We start from the raw sequence: 20,751 nt of genomic DNA on the forward strand, positions 1-20,751 counted from the left end.
AACTGTGAAAGAACTAATGTCGTTTTTCCCCATCGAGATTGCTGCTCAAATGACAGTAATCTTCCAAGTGCGTAAAAATCAACGCGGTATAATTATGTGCACACAAATCTGCAGCGCAGGTAAATTAGCACGATGACCAAATCGATGACTCGAACATTTGTACAACAACGATTCATACCGTGCGTATTTGTGAGATTTCTTTTGTTTTTGCGTTTCTTTGTTTTTTTAATAGGTGTCAGTGGAGAACGCGGATCTTTGATTCTTTTCCAAATTATTCTCTTTGAGGAATGCTTCGTCATATATATAGTCTTAAAGGCCGCAAAAAACAGTGGAAGTCTTAAGGTGCTGGTGGAAATTGATTCACGGATTTTCTTAGTTTAGCAATCACAGTTAATTTTTAGTCGGTGTGTTTTACGACCTAAAACGGTTAACTATTACATTAGTTGTGTCCGGTCTGCAGTAGCAGCAATTTTGAAGGTATGATAGATTAATATAACTTGACAGTCATTATTGTTGCCCCATGGAAGAGTGTCAAATTTGAAATGAATTGAATATCAACTTTTGATCCATGGTGTTTTTGTAAACAAATAAGACATCTACGTTGAAATTTTAATTTGCCAATCGGATTTGCGCCAAGAGAAAGTTATGTTATTTATCTAGATAGCTCTGCTTTTATAATCTATGAAAAATGTTCTCATTTGGATCCTTTATAATCATTAAGCTTAGAGATACTGGATTGAATGCTTACAACCCTAACGTTTCATTGTAAGTTCATATAATTGATAATTTTTCTCTAACATAATTGTCATCTTTAAAAATCATTTCCATATTTCTTTCAGGAACCACTGGTACAAAATGAACGGCGAAGAAAATACTCAGGGTACAAATGTGGAGGTGTACATATATGACCTGACCCGCGGTTTATCACGCGTAATGTCTGGAGCACTCCTAGGTACACATCCATTTTTTTCTTTGGCCCATATTTTTAGCGATTTTGCTGCATTTTACAGAGTTATAAAAATTAATAATTTGATTTAGTGCCCCTATATACATGTTTGTTTGTGTATAGTAGATTTCAATGATATTTCCTTGGCAATCATATCCATTTGATCTTTTTTGTTTGATATAATACCTTCTGCTCTATGTCAATTATGTGATTTAAATGAATACACCTTCCAAGTTCTTTTCTTGCAATGTTTATTGTTTTGAATTACGCCATTGATGTTAATATCAAAAAAATGCACTTTGTAATAGCTGGTGCAAATGTTACCCTTTCTTGCCATATCTTACAACAGCTAGCATTTAACTGCCGTCCTTTTCTGTGACGTCAATTTTTTTTTCAAATGGTTGCTAAGAGTCTTCATTTAGTTCACCTTTCGTTCCACTCGGTCCTCTTTGGGAAAATGAGGGAAAAGTCTAGACGCAAGGTCAGATTACTCTTTTATCTGTGGGATAATTATAACTGAATATAGGTACTACCGAAAGGTTTGTCTGCCAAAGGGAAACCGAAAATATTCTATTTGGGGGAACGCCTTGGTGAATTCAGGACGCCGTGTAGAATCAACAAACATGACTGCATCCCTGCTGCATAAGTGTTAGTTATGGTATGATTTCTGCAAATTAGTCATAGGTATCCGTTATTAACTTCAGCAGGCTAAACTTTTTATCTCCATAAATAGTATTAGACGTCTACTTGCTCACCTATTGAAATTACACCAAGTCCATTAAGCGAAATAGTAATCAGAAGAATAATTTTCAGCTTACCTATCCCGTTAACTTTTCGTGGATAAGTCATTTGATGAAATAGGGCCCATCTTTTCCACCTTTTTCTTCATTTGGATGAAGAAGGGTGTGGGGACAGAGACGTGGATACACCCTGTTCCTACTTTCGCGTCCCATTTCTATTATAAGCGAGTTTCTTGGCAATTATATGCACAGAAATTTTCCCAAAACGAATGAGGTAAAAAAGAAAAAAAACCCCGAGGATCGACGAATAGTTACATAAAACGATGGAAATAGATATGCTAAAATTTCTGCGTGCACGCACCTACGAAGGACTGAGATTCCAGCCAATGAAGAAAGGGCTCAGCCCCGTGGGGCCCAAGTTGTAACTCGTTTATCCAGAGAAAGGAGCTTCGCACACGCAGTAATTAACCCTGAGGTCGGTTTGGTGGGTGATGGTAGAGTATACCCAGTACTAAGGCCGACGTTGGAAATTCACACATCAGGGTAGGAGAGCCAGTTACTTTCCATGTGCCGGTTATCGTTTTCCCAGGAAGATCTGGTAGCCGAAAAATCACATAACTTGGGTAAGACATAGCTGCAGGTGCCCGGAGAGGTTTGCCCGGAAATCGAACCCGGGCCAGTAGTCAAACGCTCTACCCCCTGGACTACCGCGACTATTCAATTATTCTGAAGGAACCGAAGTCAGTGGTGATGTCCCTAACTCGTGTGTAACTTGCTTCTCCCGAGAAATGTGACATTCTAAATTGAGATGAAAATGCATATTTAGATTTTCTAGGAATATTATTACACGAATATGCTCTATGAGAAGTATTAGAACTGGTTTGCATATTAAGATCAGTTGTTCATGATGTGAAAATAAAAAAAGCACAGTTTGATGTCCTTTTCGGTTTTATTTAGTCGATATTTTTTCAACAAGAATCTAGATATCAGGATAATGTCAATGTTACCTCGTTAGTGGCATTCAGTGGAATGGAAAGCGTGGGCGGTGTAGTAAACCAACGCGGATAATGTTTTTCACTCTATGTCCATGAATGTTAAACATTATTACAAAGTGGTGACGTCAAACTGCAGGAGCGGTCGGCCGAAACTTAGGTTTGTCGGTTTTTTCATGTCCGAATTCCTACGTAATCAGTAGCCATGAAATTCGATCTCAGCGCAAACGATTAATGTTTACCAAGGATTAGGACATTAATGACATATGGTGACAGTGTCAATTCTGGCAATCGCCATTCGCTTGAAATTGAATCAGCGCTGAAGGAATGTTATTGTTGCGTCTACTTTTGAAACCCTGCGCACAGAATACTTGCTGGTGACCGTTTTGTTTCCTGCAAGTGGAAAAATCCCAGGATATTTATAGATACCAGGATTTCCCATACCCATTTTATAAACAGGACTTATCCCAAGAGATTGGTTGGAGAATCATCAAGCAATTAAAAAAAATAATATTTTTTCTCTGTTGTGAATATTTGTGGACGCATGGGAAATGAATTTATTTATATTTCGAGAATCATATTTCTGGATTATACGGAAAGAATGTTATTGACAACAAAATCGTCAGCATTTTCAGTTTCAGATGCGAAGGGTCATTATATTACATTTATCTCACTAAAAATTTATGAGCGATAAATTTCTATATAAATGGAATGGTAGCATTAACTAAATTTTGTGAAGGAACATAAGTGTGTGTATTAAGGTTTATATGCCTAAGCGGTATGTACAGGTATACGAGTTAAAATTTTGGAAGATGTTCTTAGCGAACCCTGCCTATTCAAATAAAACTGCGACCATGATTGGTCCTGTGATAATCTACATTACTAAAGGTATGAGTGATGGAATGTTGCTCTTTATTAATAAAGTCCTCTTGGGCCTTATATTTGAATTCTCATTGGAGATAAGTCGACTCCAGCCGATCCCGGTGCACGTGATTGCGACCACGACAATTCTTTTCCCGGTGCACGTGATTGCTCCCCCGATAGATTTACTGATCCGTGACGGAGGGCACGTGTGAATCAGTGCATGAATGTGGAGGCGAAAGATAGCAGGAGTCCAAAGAAGTTATGAAAGATATAGTAGTAAGGAGTGAATTACCTCAAATACGACTCGTGGGAAACTTAAAATTGAACGATCACTGCGAAATACAGATTGAATGTGTGTGAGAACGGATTAAACCACAATAGTCAACCCAAGTGTTGTTTTCGTATAGAAGACAATTAAGCTTCCACCGCATCCCTTTACAAGTGCGGAATATAGCTTTGAGAGAAAACTCCGTGGAAACCAAAAGGGGGCAAGTGGTAGAAGGAAGCATCGGGGAAATTTTCGCATTGCGCCCTTCATTGTGTTACCACCTGCACGCCGTTGTTGATGGAACGGTAAGTTCGCTGTTAACTTCGTTAAACCTTGAAAGGGTTTCGCTCTACTGTTGAGATCGCTGAGTACCGAGGACCGAATCACCGAGTACTTTTGCTATTTTTATTGGCTAAAAAGAATAATTAAATAAAAATCGTTTTTAGGCCGTCGTTAGATAACTGCAATGAATTTCCACACCTGCCTTCCCTGAACTCTCTTAACATTTCGTCTTTGCTCGATTTTGGTGTATTCTTACCTAATGAATATATCTATTTTTCTATATGGTGCCCTAAAAGCCACCGCTGAGGTTTGTGGCAGGGAGTAATCACACAGCTGCCATGCTACATTAAAAATTAAAGTTTTTCATAATGTTTTGTGTCGGTATTTTAGTAGAATAATGCGAATAATTTAGATCATGATAACTAGAGGTACATGCTTTGCGGTAACTAAGTTGCATATACTTCTCTCAGGATACGATAGGAGCTCTTAGTAGCAACTGAGACAATATCAAAGGTAAAATATTGTAATGGTAACATACTAGGCTACTTAGAATGACAAAAGAAAAATCTCCCCCTAGTGTGTTCGGACAACGTTATTCTGATCCCTTATCGTTCTACAATTAATCTCTCTAATTTTATTAGCATAATCTCTCCTACCGTTGTACGATGGGGGTAATAATACATTTTCAAAATCACTGCTAAAGAGACGTCCTTCTAGTTAAATGCAAGAGCTTCAATCTGTAAGTTAACCTTCGCTCCATTGAGTCATTTCCAGCCTATTTCCTCCGATATTTTGGATACGCTACTAAGTTTATCATAACGACGTTTTACAAATCCAGCTCCTCTTTTCTGCATGCGATACAATTCGGCAATCAATCCAACTTCGCGAGGATCCCATTTTCACCAAGGGAGAGGTCGTGAGTGAGAGTAACGCCTAGATATTTAATCTATTTATTTATATACACCCTGCAAGCCACCGCCAGGGTGTGTGGCAGGGGATGAATACACACCAGAATAATTTTACTCGAACATGGCCCTACCGAGTTCGCACGATGTTTTTATGATCCCTCATCGTTCGTGGAAAAAATGAAATCTTAAATCTATCCGTTTTACTCTTAATCTCTCTAATTTTATTGACATGATCTCTCCTACCGATGTACGGTGAGGGTAATAATACTTTTTCAAAATGACTGCTAAAGAGACACCCTTCTTATTGAATGCAAGAGCTTCAATATGTAATTTAAACTTTGCTCCATTGAGTGATGCCCAGCCTAGCTGCTCTAATGTTTTGGATACGCTTCTCAATTTATTCTCATGTCTTCCAGGGTAACGCCTAGATATTTAATTGAGCCCACACATTCCATTTCAGTGTTCCCAATGCAGTGGGCGTTCGGGTGGGAATTGCTCTTTTTCCAAATAATTACGACTCCGCACTTTTTTAGTTTAATTCTAATTGCCAAATGTATCACCAGCGTTGTATAGAATTAAGGTAATCTGACAAAGCTGCTGTGTCCTCAGGATCATGGATATCACGGCAAACCACTGCATCGTCGGCATATAAACGTATCTTAATCGAGTCTAACCTGTCTTAAACGAGTCTACAAATTCCATTTCGGTGCTCCCGGTGTAGGCAAGATTTGGGCATGTGGTGGTGTCAGTAGCGAGTGCAGAAAACCCCTTAGAGAAGGGAATTTCTTCACTCAAACAAATATTTCTCTCTTGTAACCATTTGTCGTAAAAAGAAATTTGAAAATTATGGTTCAAATTTCTCTCAATCGCACTAATTTAGAGTCCGCACCGTACCTGGCTGTTAATAATTATCCTCGCGGGAGGACAAATATTTAAAAGTGATTTCAAGTAAATAATTTGAAATGTGGTAATGGAGAAGGTGAAGCGGACGAGAAGGAAAACAAATAAGGTGGGAGGGGAGGAGAGGGGATTGTCGGGAGAAATCATAAGGAGGCAGGAGAAATGGATGAAGGGCGTATTGATCGGCAGTAATGGGATGTTGAAGACTGTTAGAGAGGGGAGAATATCGGGAAAGCCAGGATAGGGATGTTGAACGGGATGAAGGGAGGAAGGAAGTACTCAGAGATGAAGGGGGAGGGGATTTGTTTTTAGAGTAGGATGTCAAGTTGTTTAATTAGGAGGGGCAAGTAAATGTATTGTTGTGCAATTGTGTTAGGCTTTGTCCAACCAAAGCCCACCTTGACCGGTAGATTACGAATAATAACAATAGGGGTTTATGCACAGACTCTGCTTGAAGGGCTAGAATAGGAATATCACTCAACAGCGGAGTAGTATTGTCGACCCTCGAACAGGGGTCCGGGTTTGCGGTGTTCTGCACTCTGTAACGGCCCACAGACAACTGACGCGGGTCGCGTTGCTTTCACAAGCCCTCCTACCACATTCGTATCCCGCCACTAATCACCCCACTCCAGCCGTCCACGTCGGCGGAAAAAATCATTTACGTTTTTCTTTAACAAACCATGTGTATTTCTTCGGTTTCTTACTTCAGACTCCCGCCATCACATGTGCGTGCTCTCTGCTCAAAGATAGTGTTATAACTAACCACTGTGGTGTTCTCATTACCCGACCCTTCAGGGTTTTTCGTTTGGCATCCGTTGAATGCTATTTCCATTTTCACCGGTGGATTTAGTTGGCGCATAACTCAGCGCATAGTGATAGACCAGCAGTATAACTTGGGATGGAAGAAGCTCGACCGACATCAAGCGAAGAATAGCCCAAGCAAAGAAGGCGTTCATTGAGAAGAGGCAACTACCATGTTCAAAGATTGCAAACAAGGAAGCAGTTCGTCAGAACGTTCGTGTGGAGCATGGCACTCTACGGATCGGAGACATGGAATATTGGAAAAGTGGACCAACGAAGAATAGAAGAATATGAAACATGGTGCTGGAGGAGAATGCTGAAGTTTATTGATTGGCGGACAAAGCGAGGAACGAGAAATTATATGGAAGAGCAGAAGAGGAAAGGACCATGTGGAGAGCGCTCTACGGCGAAGAAGAACTAGATGGATTGGATATACCTTGAGGCACAATGCATAAGATAGAAACATAATAGAAGGAAAGATCCCGCAAGAAAGGCAAAGAGACAAGTACATAGGGCAAATTGAAAAGGACGTAGAACAGGGAACTTATCAGTGAGTGAGGGGAGTAACACTAAAGAGGGAAGAAAGGAGGGCTGCCGTAAACCAATCCTAGGATTGAAATACTGATGATGATGATCAGAGACAATGTCAATGCATCAGTATTTACGACTTCCTAAATTGATCCTACACCCATTTACTATCTCTTTCGCTGGATTGCTTAATTTGAATGGTAAGATTTGAACTATGAGTTCATTTGCTAGTGGGTGCTTACTTAGTTTGGCGTTAAGCTTACAGACTGCCTCCACCCTGCTTTTACCCTTTCTCCATGGCCACGAATTTCAAAACAACATTTGACTTGCCCAAGTTTTTTATTTTGGAATCTCCCATAGATGCACATTTTGGTGAACTACTATACGATATTTAGTTATCCAAAAGTTTAAAGAGAAATATTATCTTTTGTTGGTTAGGCCTCATTTAGATTATGCTGCTGGTATGTGGGATCCTCTCGACTTTGGATCGAATGTTGCCATGATAAACTTTGTGGGTCGAAGGTGCGTCTCGTTGACAACGGCGACGATGGCTCCCTTCTCCTGGAGGAACGCCAATGGGATTCTTCTCTGCGGTTAAGAATCCCATTGGCGTTCCATTGTGCGAGCAGGACGGGTCGTTCAGCCATTATTGGTTGAGTTTTCGATCCTGCTGCGCACCAACTCCTCCAGGAGTGAGAGGAGAAGTTTGCCCTGCGTTGAGACGACTAGTTTTCGTAGGGTCTTTGCAATCACAGCTATGGTGTGCCATATCTCTTTTTCCTCTCCTTCAGTTGTCAGCAATGACTCAGCGGCATTATAGGACGTATCCAAAGACGTATCGTCTTCTTTCCGTTTTTCCGCCGGCTTTGGTTTAGCGGCTGCTGCTGCTGTGGCTTTTTGGGCGGTTATTCCACCAGCCTTCTGGGTAGGGGCTGGCCTCGCTTGGTCCTTATCCTCCATTGGTGACGGCGTTTTCTTTTTATTTCCCTTGGAGGAGGGAATATTATCATTCGGGGGGCGGTTCACAGCGGGTGACGAGTCCACCGTGGCGACTTTTCACGAAGTGAGCGCTGATGGTGGTTTGCTCTCCCTCTCTGCGTCCTGGGCAGGATTAGTGGCTTCAACTTCCATTTCCTCCACTTCTCTTTGAGCGGCAGGGGAATGGTCCTTTAAACGGCCTTTCAGTACCGTTCCGTAAGAAGTGTGGCTTTCCACCTTCCGTGCTGGACGGTTTACGGGTGGCTCGCGTCGGTGCAGGTTTCTCGGGTGTCTGCTTCCCTGCTGCTTGTCTGGGAGCTTTCGAATTTTGCCGCCTCTCCGCCTCTTGAAAGGCGGGGCATCGACGTGAGACAGCCGCAGGTGGTCCTCCACAATTGGCGCAGATGGCCTCATCTCCCCTTCCTCTGGAGCATTCCTCGACCGCGTGTGCCCCCGCACAGCGCATGCAGGGTTTCGTACACCAGCAAGCAATGCCTATGAGGCCGAATCGCATGCAGTTGCTGCACTGAAGAGGACCCCTATCTCCTCGGAATCGCTCTACCTTTACAAAGCAGTGGCAGAGCTGGCGGATGTCCCCCGGGGCGACGGCGGACGGCGTTTTAACGACGTTCGCCGCGTGACGATCTATGGGGACCGGTTTCCCATCCTCCATGACTGTCAGACGACGGACGCTCCGTATTTTGTATACTAGGGACTTAAGTCCTTCGGATACCTTGTCTATTGCAATCCAACGGGATATGCCCTTGATAAAAAGCTTCATCCCGGGTACTCGGTCGATGGGCTGCGAGTGATGCTGAATGTTTCTGCTTTTCAGCAAGCAGAGGGTTTTTTCATGTCCTTCCCTGGTGGTTGTTAGAATGCGTATGGAAGCCTTTCGGACTTCGAGTCCGAAGTCATCTCCCAAGGCATCAGACAGTTGGTCAATTAGACCCGGCACGTCCGTCACTCCATAGATTACTATGGGTGGCGGTCGAGACATCTTTGTCACCGTCACCGGTTGGATTTTTCCGGTACGGGTGCGTACGTACTAGGTGATTTCCTCTTCTTCTCTTTAGAAGAAACCAAGGTAAATCCCTCGTCGTCTCCCTCCTCTTCCTCAGCACTCAGTGCTCGCTCCGCCTCTTCGTTGTCCCTAACCTGCTGCCTTGGTGACTGCGTCTCCATTACTCCAGCTGGCAGTGGCATCCTGCCAGGTGCCATCTTCCGCCTCACTCCGCAAGCAGTCTCCTTCATCACCACCTGGCCCTCTAAAGGGCCGAGATCCGCCACTTCGGAAGGATACTTGCCTATGGCCTCCGTCACCCCCGAGCCCTTTAAAGGGCTGAGTGCCAAGACTTTTTCTCCCAATGATCCCTTCGCCGCAGGCTTAGAGCCTCCCGGCAAGATTGCCGGTGAATCCTTGCCTTGTTGACGAACAAATATTCCTTTGTCGACGCGAAGTCTCCAAGGGAATTTACTCGTCGGTGCGTCTTCCTTGTCACCTGGACCACCGGAAAAGCAGAGTTACTAGTAGACATCCGGAGATAGTCCCGTTCGCTCAGAGGGACTCGGAATTTGGCCACCGTTATATAGGTGGTTCTGTCTAGTGGCTGCTCGCTGATTGGTCCATTTCCGGAGAACTCTCTTCCACGCGTTGTGGAGATGGTAGCCTTCATCTCTGTTAATGTTCTCTTCGACCTGAAGACGCCGAATGTAACTTCAGCGAAACTGTTGTCAGAATCAAACAGCGACGCGGTGAAACCCGATAATGCAGAATCTTTATCTCGAAATCGAAAAAATCGAATCGCAAAAAAAATCCGGAGAACATTAACAGAGATGAAGGCTACCATCTCCACAACGCGTGGAAGAGAGTTCTCCGGAAACGGACCAATCAGCGAGCAGCCACTAGACGGGACCACCTATATAACGGTGGCCAAATTCCGAGTCCCTCCGGGCCGATACCGCTCCCGCTGAAAAGAAAAGATATCAAAGGTTTTCCGCAACCGCTACCATCTTTATAGCCTTTCCTTTATTTAATTTTTCCACCCCGAAGAGGAGTATATCCTAACACGGGGTTTCCGTATTGTTTTTATTATGTTTTAATGTATATTTCATATATTCTTGTAAAACTGTGCTTTACGGAAATAAAAACCTTTAAAACTGAAACTGAACCGAGTCCCTCATCTTCAACCTGAAGACGGCGAATGCAACTTCGGCGAAACTGTTGTCAGAATCAAGTAACGACGCGGTGAAACCCGACAATGCAGAATCCTTCAAACCACCGCCGCGGAAACCTACGCAGCCATATATTATCGGTGCATCTTCCATTTCATTGGAAAACTGTGAGATCCTTAAGTATCTCATTTGTTTTTAAAACAAGCGAGAGTGAATTCAATACGTCGCTCTCACCCCAGGGCTATGGGATGGACAATTTTCTGTACTACCGTGTCCAATAAATACGCGAACTGAACCCATGAAACCTTTATTTTGCAAAATGTAGTCTACATCGATTTTGTTCCCTTCAAAGTACTCTCCATTCGTTGGCATGCACTCATTCCATTTTATTTTCCACCGTTTTAAGTATATTTGGAAGTCCTCGGTAGTTAGGTTTTTAGTTGCCTCGTCGTTTCTTGCTATATTGTGTCCACATCTTCCTAGTGATGTCCCCTCATCACAGCTTTGCATTTTGGGAATTGAAAAAGGTCGCAGGGGGCGAGATCTGGCGAATAAGGAGGATGATCAAGGTTGGTGATTGAAGTTTTTGTCAGAATCTGGCGAAAAATCAATGCGGAATGTGCATTGGTGCATTGTCATGGTTAAGGATCCATCCACCATGTTCGGTTAAAATGGCGTGCACTGTTGATTTTCCTGAATTCAGTTCATCAGCTATCATTCGGGCAGTTTTTTGACGATCCGTAAGGACAAGTGGCCGCACACGATCAATGTTGTCCTCAACACAGGTGTTTGAAGGTCGTCCCGGCGTTTCAGCATCCGTGGCGTCTTATCGGTGATCTATAAAAAGGTTAATCCACTTGAAAAGGGATGTTTTCTTCAGAGCATTATCATTCATAAACAGCTGTCAACATTTCAACAGTAATATCTTCATAACTTGCAACGCACTTCACCAAGAAACTTGATGTTGGATCGTTGCTCCGTGAGTTCGTCCATTTCCATTTTCCACCAACAGTAAAAACAAGGGCAACAGAAACAGACATCATAAATGGCACCGGACGCACAGCTCGACGATCCGCCAAGCACAGACGGCTGCTCATTGGGTCTCAGAGGCAACCAGCGCCACTAGTGGGCTATAGTCGGTGTCATGGCCGCCAGATTGCACCGGTTCGCGTATTTATTGTTCAGGCTACTTATTTTCTTTTCCAGCTAGGTTGCACGGAAATTTAAAGTTTGCAGTTGAAAATAAAGCTTTGAAAAAGTAAGATTCTTGATGGTGTGGGGTGTCTCATATCATATTTTAGTGAACATTTAAAAACAAATAAAAAAAACCATAAACACAGTAATCAATCCGAATGTCGGTTTGGTAGGTGAGGGGAGAGTTCACCCAGTAGTAAGCCCTATACGGCGTGTGAAAAATCACACATCAGGGTAGGGGGGCCAGTTCCTTTCCCTGTGCCGGTTATGGTTTCCCAGGAAGACCTGGTACCCGAAAAATCACTTTAGCTTGGGTAGAGCTGCAGGTGCCCAGAGACTTGCCCGGGAATCGAACCCGGGACTCTCCGGTCAGTAGTATCGGTAGTAGTACCATTTCATAGAGCCAATGTAGTTTAGTTATTAATGTCAGCATAACACTTGCGATGAAGTGGTCAGCTCAGCTTGAAGGTCGGAAATCATAAACTTTTAATTATTACCATAAAATAAATCGACAAAGGAACTCAATTTTTGGTCTATTTAGAACTCAAAGTATCACGTCGAAAACCATTGTTCCATCTCTTGAGTGACGTCATTTGTGTTGCCAAATCTCCGACCCCGCAATGATTTTTTTGAGTCCTGGGAATAAAAAAAAGTCGCTTGCACCACCAGACCAGAACCCCTATTGTCAGGGCGTTTGCCCTTCATTATGATTGCTGCTTCGGTGCGACAATGTCCACCCCTTCAGCGACAGTGTTTGTGCAATCGGCACGCGGGATACAATGGCGAACGAAAGTGTAAGTGACGAACGTGTACCTTTCCGGTGTTAGTGAAGGAGAAGTTGAAAGAAAGACCACTAGTGGGTTGGCAATAGGCCTTAACTTTAAGCAAGAACTAAAATTACCATAACTTTAAGGGCGGGAATATTTTGCCCAAAAACTCGTCAACAGAACGGAATAACATTTACTAATCCTAAAACCTTAAAATTAAACATTAACTTTTTAACTCTGGTCTAAACTATATACTATATATATTTTTTTCTCTTTTGCTTATGTTTTTTATCCTTTTTTCAGTCATTTTATTATTATTATTATTTTTTAAATTTTTAAAAAAATATTATTATATATATATATTTAATCCTTTTTTTTCTTTCTTTTTCAAATCAATTTCTTTTTGCTCCTATTTGACCAACAGACGCGCACACATCAGGTCGAGTCGGGGCCAATTGCTCCTACTATTGTATATATATAAGTTGCATTAGATGCCTTCATATATATAAACTTACATAAAATAATTATTTGTTTTACAATGTATTTACAGAATATTCACAAAAAGAGAAACCCTTGTTTTAATATACTAAAAATTGTAATAATTTTATAAGAAATGAAAGTCATAGGAAAGAATTCGGTTTTGTTACCGAAATATAATTTCTTTTGGAAGTCTGTAGCTCGGACGGCGTTTTCTATGTAGGGAGTAATCCCATATGTTTTTTGTGAGCGTGTTTCGTGGAAGGGACCTCTCGAGTCGTTCAGCTTGCGCTCGAATGAAGTCGTGTACTTTTGGTATTTTGTGTGCGTTTCTAATCTCCTGTATCCGAACGAGTTTACTCTGGATTGTGAGGTAGCGAAGTGTTTTATTCTGGAATGTTTCTAAGCGATTTCTGTCTGTTTTTGTCGCGTTCCCGAAAATTTCACAACCGTACAGCATCCTGGGACGGATATACGAAAGGAATAGTCTGATTTTTACTTGGTGCGTGAGGCGCGATTTGGAGCACAAGAGTGGAGACAGAAGTGCTCTTGTGCCCTGTGCAATTTGTAAGGCATGCTGTACGTGCGTGGCCCATGTCAGTCTGTAGTCGAAATGTATCCCTAAGAATTTGTGTGTGAATTTCGTCGGAATACGCAGGGATTGAAAGGTAAGAGGTTATTTGGGAGATAGCTTCGTTTCCTTCGAAAGTCGAAAACAACGCTTTTCTCCGCATTAATTGTGACTTTCGAGTTGACGGTCCACTTTTCAAGTAAAGAGAGGTGGTTTTGGATCTTTCGGAAGGCACACGTGCCACTCCAAGATCTTGCCGCGATAGCAGTATCGTCGGCGAACATGAAAGTTTGAGTTTGTGGAGAAGAAGGAAGATCATTGACGTGGCAGTTGAAGAGAGTAGGAGATAATATGGCGCCCTGCGGCACGCCACAGTTTATCTGTTTCCTGGCTGACAGAGCTCCGTTTTCGGCGACATGTGTAGCTCGTGAAGCGAGTAAACTTTGGAACATCTTGATGAGATGTATTGGTACCCCAATTTTAATTAACTTATGCATCAATCCATCATGCCAGACTTGGTCGAATGCCTTGGCCACATCCAAGAACAACACCGCAATGTGTTGGTTGTTCTGCATGCCGTGGCTGATATACTCTGCTAGTCTGAGTATTTGCAGGGAGGTGGAATGTCCTTCCCGGAATCCCATTTGTTCCGGTCGTATTACGTCGTTGGTCCGCAGGAAGAGGTCTCGACGGGATTTCAAAATTGATTCAAACAGTTTTGAGATAGGGGAAAGTAAAGAGATAGGTCTGCGGTTTAGAGGAATTGTCGGGTCTTTGCCTGGCTTAGTAAGCAGGCAAAGTTTTGCTATTTTCCAGGAATCCGGAAAGTAGCAAGAGGAAAGACAGTTGTTAAATAAGCCCAGAAAATGACGAACGGCCGGCAGTGGCGCGTTCTTTAAATGCCTGTTTGAAATGTCATCAATACCCGGGGCTTTTTTCGGGTCCAAGTATTTAATAGTCATTCTTAGCTCCGTCTCTGTAACTGGTTGGAATGGCGGAGTCGGAAGGAAACTTAGGCTACTTACAGCAGTTTCGTCCTCCGTTCTTGGCCAGTCGGTTCTAAGAGTTATGGTTCCCTGGAACGCGTTGGCGAGGATTTCTGCCTTGTCATTGGCGTCAAAATACAAGTTGTTGTTATGCCTGATGGGCTGGTCAGGACGGCCTTTTTTGGTGGTTGCTTAGCAACCTTCCAAAGGGAACCGTCGTCGAAGGAGAGGTTGTCGAGTTTGTTTCTCCACTGGTCATTAAACCGATTTTTGATCTCGCGTTTGACGCAGGACGCGAAAATGATATAACGCCGTTTATAGGCGCCATCCCTGGTTCGTGCCCATTGTCTGCGAGCCTTGTTGCGCTGTTTTATGAGCAATAGGATGTCGTCGGGTAGGGCGTTTGAAGGAGGAGGTGGATGAGGATACGGGAGCGATGCGAATGCATGCGCTTCCCGCATTGCCTCTGTGATGGCAAGGACATGAGTGTCAATGTCCTGCCGGTCTGAGGAACGTGGGATGGGGATTGCCGAGAAGGCGTCTTCTGTAAGGGAGGCGAACTGTTTCCAGTTCGTCCTAGAAGGAATGGAAGGAGGTTGCTCATAACGGACAGTCGCAATGTCGGCTTTAATCGGGTAATGATCACTGGAGAGATCGGGAAGTACAGTTGGAGTCGTTATACAAGGCAGGTTTTTCGTTAGGCAGAAATCGAGAATGTCCTCCCCTCCACGACTATCAATGTGCGTCGCCGTTAGTGGCACTTCGACGTCTGCCATGATGGAATTTACAATGTTATGCGAACGCCGGCCATTACTATTCGCGGACCGGCACCCCCATTCTAAATGCTTTGAATTCCAATCGCCGATGGCTACGACGCGTCTGTCAGTCGGGAATAAGGGACGAATTTCGTCAGAAACAATAGTTTTACCACTAGGTTGGTAAGCAGAGTAGATGTCAAGTTCACCTATGGGTGCTGGGAGTCGTATTCCGACGCATTCGAATGTACTAAGGGCGTGTCCTTTCAATGCCTTGTGTTTTATCGAGGATTTTACTGCGATAAGCACGCCTCCACCGCGAACGGTGGGACGGTCTCGCCGATATGTGGTATAGTTTGGTATTTTGAGTGTGTGATTTGGTTTCAGATGTGTCTCCTGACGGGCGACTACATCGAAATTGCCAGAGCTGATAAAGGTTTTGAATTCCCGTTGGCGGCCGAGTAGGCCATTTCAATTCCAACTGAGAAGGCAAATGTTGCGGAGTTTAGTTGTCATTAAGCTCGTGCAACTCGCATTATTGCTGGAGCATAAAGATTTTCTTCTCCGTTCTTGTCTTTAAGAGACTTAGCTGATTGTGAATGGACATGAAATATCCAAACAGTGTCTGTTCCCCGTGTACGGAATTTGAAGCAGGGAGGTTTGGTAGGCGACTGTTAGAGGAAGAAGAGGATTGTGAAATAGCGCCGCCGGGCATAAGAGGGTTGATAACATGGGGAGGAGGGATTCTGGGAGGGGGTAAGGAGGGAAATGGGTTGGTGGCGGTAAAAGATGTTTGGTCCTGCAAAGGACCTTGAGCTCGTGGAGCCCAAGCATTCCTAGCAGGAGCCGGGGCAGGTATAAATGTTTTCCCTTGGGCTGGTCCTCGGGAAATTGTGTCGCGCTTTTCTCTCGCCAATCTTCGCTGATTCTCCCATTTAAAAACGGACATCCGCGATAATTGGCGGGGTGTTCCATTGTGCAGTTGACGCATCGCGCGGGCGTACTGCGATCTTTCTTTTCACATTCGGAAGTTAACTGTGGACCGGCACACTTAACGCAACGGGGCCGAATGTTACAATAATTTTTTGTATGCCCGAAGCCCTGGCATTTGTGGCTCTGTACAACGCCCTTAGGTTTGGTGAATTTTGATATGTTCACCCGCATGGTCAGTAGATATTCAATTTTGAAAAGTTCACCTGGTTGCGGATCGTTTGTTAGAATTACATGGTATACTGGCACCAATCGCTTGATGCCAGTAGTTTTTCCGTTTTTCCTTATCCATATAAGTTGGCTTTGTGGCGGTGAGTTGCACTACGCTTTTTGTTGTGTATCCCATTTATTTAACTCCATTTCCAGGTCTGTTTGCAGTGACGTCACCCACCAGATTCTTGATACAATATTCCTTCAGTATATCAGCTGGAAGCTGATAGGACGTATATTCCATATCCCTAGTTTTAAGGATTTGCCTGACTTTAATGAAATCCTCGACGCTGGCACAAGTAATTGCCACTGTGTTTGCTCCTTTGAGGATGCATTTGGGCGGCGAGAGCAGATTGGCCCTCAACTCCTTCGCCAATTCCACCCACCCTTTTACATTATGAACAGTTATGGCTGGAATACTAGGAGATTTTTACACTGTCGGCTGAGTCTCCATCACCTCAGCCGCAGTTTCAATAGGTGTGAACCTATTCGCGTGTGTAATGTCCGGAGAATCTACGATCCTACGCCTTTTTAACGGGGTACCTTTTTTCCTGGAGACGACAGTGAAGCCGTCGTCTCCTTGACCATGCGGTGTTTGCGCATGTGGGCCTGTGATGAGTGGTACGGCGAGAGGGAGGGTACCAGTGGTTATCGCTGTAGAGGTGGACGTTGTTATTTGCTCGTTTGCGTTATTGGCGGCCGTGTTTTTGATTTGGGCGGCTGTGTTAGAGGTAACTGCAATTTTGGCCGCTTGTTGGTTGTTGTTGCTAATTTGCCGCTTTGAATGGCGGCAATGGCTGCGGCTGCCGCAGGAGATGGTGAAGATATTATATTATGTCGTTTGAAAGAGCTAATAGTTTCTACAGGGGTATCTTTCTCTGTTTTATCTGGCCTCTGGTTCTGTCCCGCAGTGCCGGTTTTACCATTTTCCTGGTTTTCTCCTTGACGTGAATTTTCTGTGGCTCGAATTCCGAAGGTATAGACCTGGTTATACATTCCCTGCAACGGCAAGGGAGGTGGCGTCGGAGTTATGTGACATACATCGATGGTTTTCTCCGCCGAATGAGACGAATCGGCCAGTTCGTAATGATTTTCGGAGCGCGATGTTGCTCCGAAATGGTACGGTAGCCTGCCCTGGGCAACGGCGATTTTTTGGTGGTCATACACTGGTATGCTAATGTATGCCTTATTTCGTATTAATTAAATTTAAGGGACACCCTAGCGTGGGGACCCACCCGGTTCACCGGCGAGTGCAATGCACCCAGGGGGCGCTTCGCCGGATAGCCGAAATGAGGCGACCGATCTATATTACTGATGAGGCGCAGAGCGCCACCCGGGAGTGAGAAAGTGGTGCTGTGTTAGCCACTCCTCCCGGATGCCTTGCGACCTGGGCTATATTACCAAATGGTTATGACGAACAGCAAACTTCTTTCTTGAGGTAATCGTACAGGATCTGTGCTGCTGTCTCGCTGTCTGTCTAATCGCTGACCGACCGCTTCTATGCTGTCTGATCTGCCTGTGCTGTCTAGATCTGTCGTCTAATCGCTGTGCTGTCTTGCTGTCCTCTGTGCTCTGTCTGTCTAATGCTGTCTTGCTGTCTCAAAAAAAGTCGCTTGGGGTGATTTCGGGAGAATAAATAGGGCGGATGAGGTTGCATTTCAAAGCCGCATCGCATTGATTGTCGCTCGCGTCGCGTTTGCTTTCTGTAAAGGAGTCAGCGGCCGAGGAACGAAAGCGTGCCGACGGTTTCATTAAACATTCTAATAATGGCAGATTCAACTTTAGATTTGCCATTTTGTTCCTTTATCTGAAACGCAAATTATTGAGATTCATTTATTTAGATAATTATGCTCATACGAGTGATTGTCCAGAATTTTCTAGTCATGGAGTGGTCATCATCTTTCGTGGTGGACGTTTCAGAAGTTGTCCACCAAGTTTGACTGGCGCCTCGCCCTGTCTTCATTGCTAATAAATATCATGCCATGTATGCCCCAAAAATAAATTGGAGCAATTTTTCCATCAATGCAGATGCCTGGAATGGGGTGATTTGTTATGGGAAAGGTAATGGGAGATCTTGGCAAAGCAACGCGACCCCATATCAGTTAACCGTGGGCATTTACAGTACGCGGATTACTTACTGCTAGACTGTAGACCCCTGTTCGAAGGCCACGTCGTCACCAATTCACAATTGCCACTTTCCATGGAGCAATAATATGCGATCAAATTGTGCATTTAGCTTGGCAAATTGGGGTTGGAAGACCATGGCCATTGGATGATGATGCTAATGGAGATTGAGAAATGTCCCAAGTAGTAGTAGTATTTAGGGGAGGCGACCGAGAGCTGAGGTCATTTGCGCCATAGGGGATGGATTAGAAAGGTGGAAGGGTGGAGAGAAACCCAGGGTCGGCATTAGCCTACTCTTAACGAAAGGCGCCAAGGGGTCCGCAGCTTAATATCCCATCCGACGGACGGCGTACTCACTCAAAGTGCCCTCCACAAAGCACCTCAAGTAGGGATCGAGATATCTCTGAAAGATATTGAACACCGCCGGGATTTGAATCCGGGCCCTCTGTTTGGGAAGCCAGTACGTTAGCCCCCGCACCATCTCGATCCCCAGAAATGTCCCAAGTGATGGCTTTCTGTTTCTGCGCAGGATGTCCTGGGAGGGTAGAGAGGAGGTTGACCGATGAGGAATGCCCATCGATGACACAGTGTGTGATGACGTTGTGCAAAAAGTGAGACACATGCTCGATTCTGATTGACCCCCAAGTGTCAGAATGTGATTTGCAGAAGGGTGCGATATTCAGAAAACCATTGCGAGTGCTTGCATTCTTACGGAAGATTTAGCCATGAGAAATGTGCGGGCCAAGATGGTCCCCAAAATGCTGTCGGTGCTTGCCTTGGACCTCATGGACCACGGTGAAGGTGGCACTGGCTTTGGCGTGTTGATTCACAAGGGTGCTCTTATGAAGAATTTTAGCAATTGTACTTTTTTCTGCTATGAATTATTTCCCCAGATATATTCTACTTACCATCGTGACAGGCCTTTTATATTTGTGTAATACGTATTTCGTGAATATGAGAGCGATAGGTTTGTTCTGTTTTCGCATTGGGCTCCCTCGTCACGGCCTATTGTAACGCTTTCACCGCGGTGACGTTCTTTCAGCTATAATTTGGGTCGGGGGAAGGTGAAGAAGTCTGGTGGGGCAACGTCCGGGCTGAATGGTGACTGAGGCAGGGTTGAGAAGTTCTTGGCAGTGATCCGCGTGTGCGAGTTTCCTTTCGTTCGTCCGAGAGCACTCGCGGCACCAACTTCGCACAAACACCTTTCTCATGCCCCTGGTTTTCGGTCACACATCACTTTAAGGGTTGCCAACTTTATCAGAAACGATGCGGACACTTAATCTGCGATCCCTGTCCAACAAAGCCTTCACTCTTGCAAGAATTTCGTCACTTTTTGAGATCCAAGGGCGTCCTGAACGTTCGGCGTCTTCTCTACCCTCCTCCGAAACAACTCGTGTCAATCAAAAACACCCCTTTCAATCTACCCATGGCATTAGGCGAGTATCGTATAAACTCGCATCACCATAAACTGCCTTGAGCATGCTGCTTGAGTCTTTTTCCCGGTTTTGCCCAGTTTCACCCGAAATTTGATGGCTTAGTGCTGTTCCAATAACCGGTTCATGACGGCTTTCATTGTTGTCGGGCACCGTCGACTGTACTCATTCACAGCTTCCGGCAATCTCTGCGTCGTCCTCTTCGGTCCACCCTCCCCCAAATGGAATGTATTTCGTTCGTTCGTTGCTCTCACCTTCTCTCTCCGTTTCAGGCCGGCACGTCGATGGCATATGGCACACGGGGATCGTCGCCTACGGCCGGGAGTACTTCTTCGGTCACGAGGGATTGCAGAGCTGCAGCCCGGTGAGTGACGCAATATTCATCTCCCATTGACGTGTTGGACAATTAGGGACAGCCTCCCGGCCCCCGGATGGGGGGGCGGGAGGGTGCCCCTAATTGGGTGGTGATTAGAAATTCGCAGAGGTGTCATACCACGGTCCAGTTGCGAGTGATTTCATCAAGTTCGGCTGAGAATTGCTCTTCTTCAAATGGAAGAAGATGAGTAGTGGAGAGAATGAATGAATGAATGAAATTCCCGTGCGTTTCCCCCTTCTCCGGGGGTGAATGTGCCATTCCTTAAGGTCGCATCCGCGTGAAACCGCCCTCTACCCTTGTGCGGCTCCTCACGCAAACGCGACTTATTTTATTAATTTACTATATTTACGTATTTAGTACCCTGCGAGCCATCACCACTCGAGTGTGTTGCAGAGGGTGATTGCACATCAGACTACCCTTGACCTGAAAATTATGCGAGACGCAATCTTCTTTACCCGAATGAAGTGGTGATGAATGAAATGATTT

General features: G+C 44.5%; 1 protein-coding gene across 4 annotated transcripts in view; it reads left to right on the top strand.

Moving 5' to 3' along the window:
- The first annotated feature begins 234 nt into the window (after positions 1-234).
- Positions 235-20,751, top strand: part of LOC139688639 (uncharacterized) — an 87,789-nt gene continuing 67,272 nt past the window's right edge. For 3 of the 4 annotated variants that reach the window (XM_071586203.1, XM_071586204.1, XM_071586206.1), the window contains exons 1-3: positions 237-477; positions 840-952; positions 20,162-20,253. In XM_071586203.1, coding sequence (XP_071442304.1) covers positions 856-952; positions 20,162-20,253 — 189 coding nt within the window. In that variant the 5' untranslated portion in view covers positions 237-477; positions 840-855. Of the gene's footprint in view, positions 478-839; positions 953-20,161; positions 20,254-20,751 lie in introns of all 4 variants that reach the window. The other variant, XM_071586205.1, reaches the window with a different exon arrangement.

The sequence above is a fragment of the Hetaerina americana genome, unplaced genomic scaffold, assembly GCF_022747635.1.
Source record: "Hetaerina americana unplaced genomic scaffold, ioHetAmer1.1.p SCAF_21, whole genome shotgun sequence".
Taxonomy (NCBI): Eukaryota; Metazoa; Arthropoda; class Insecta; order Odonata; family Calopterygidae; genus Hetaerina; species Hetaerina americana.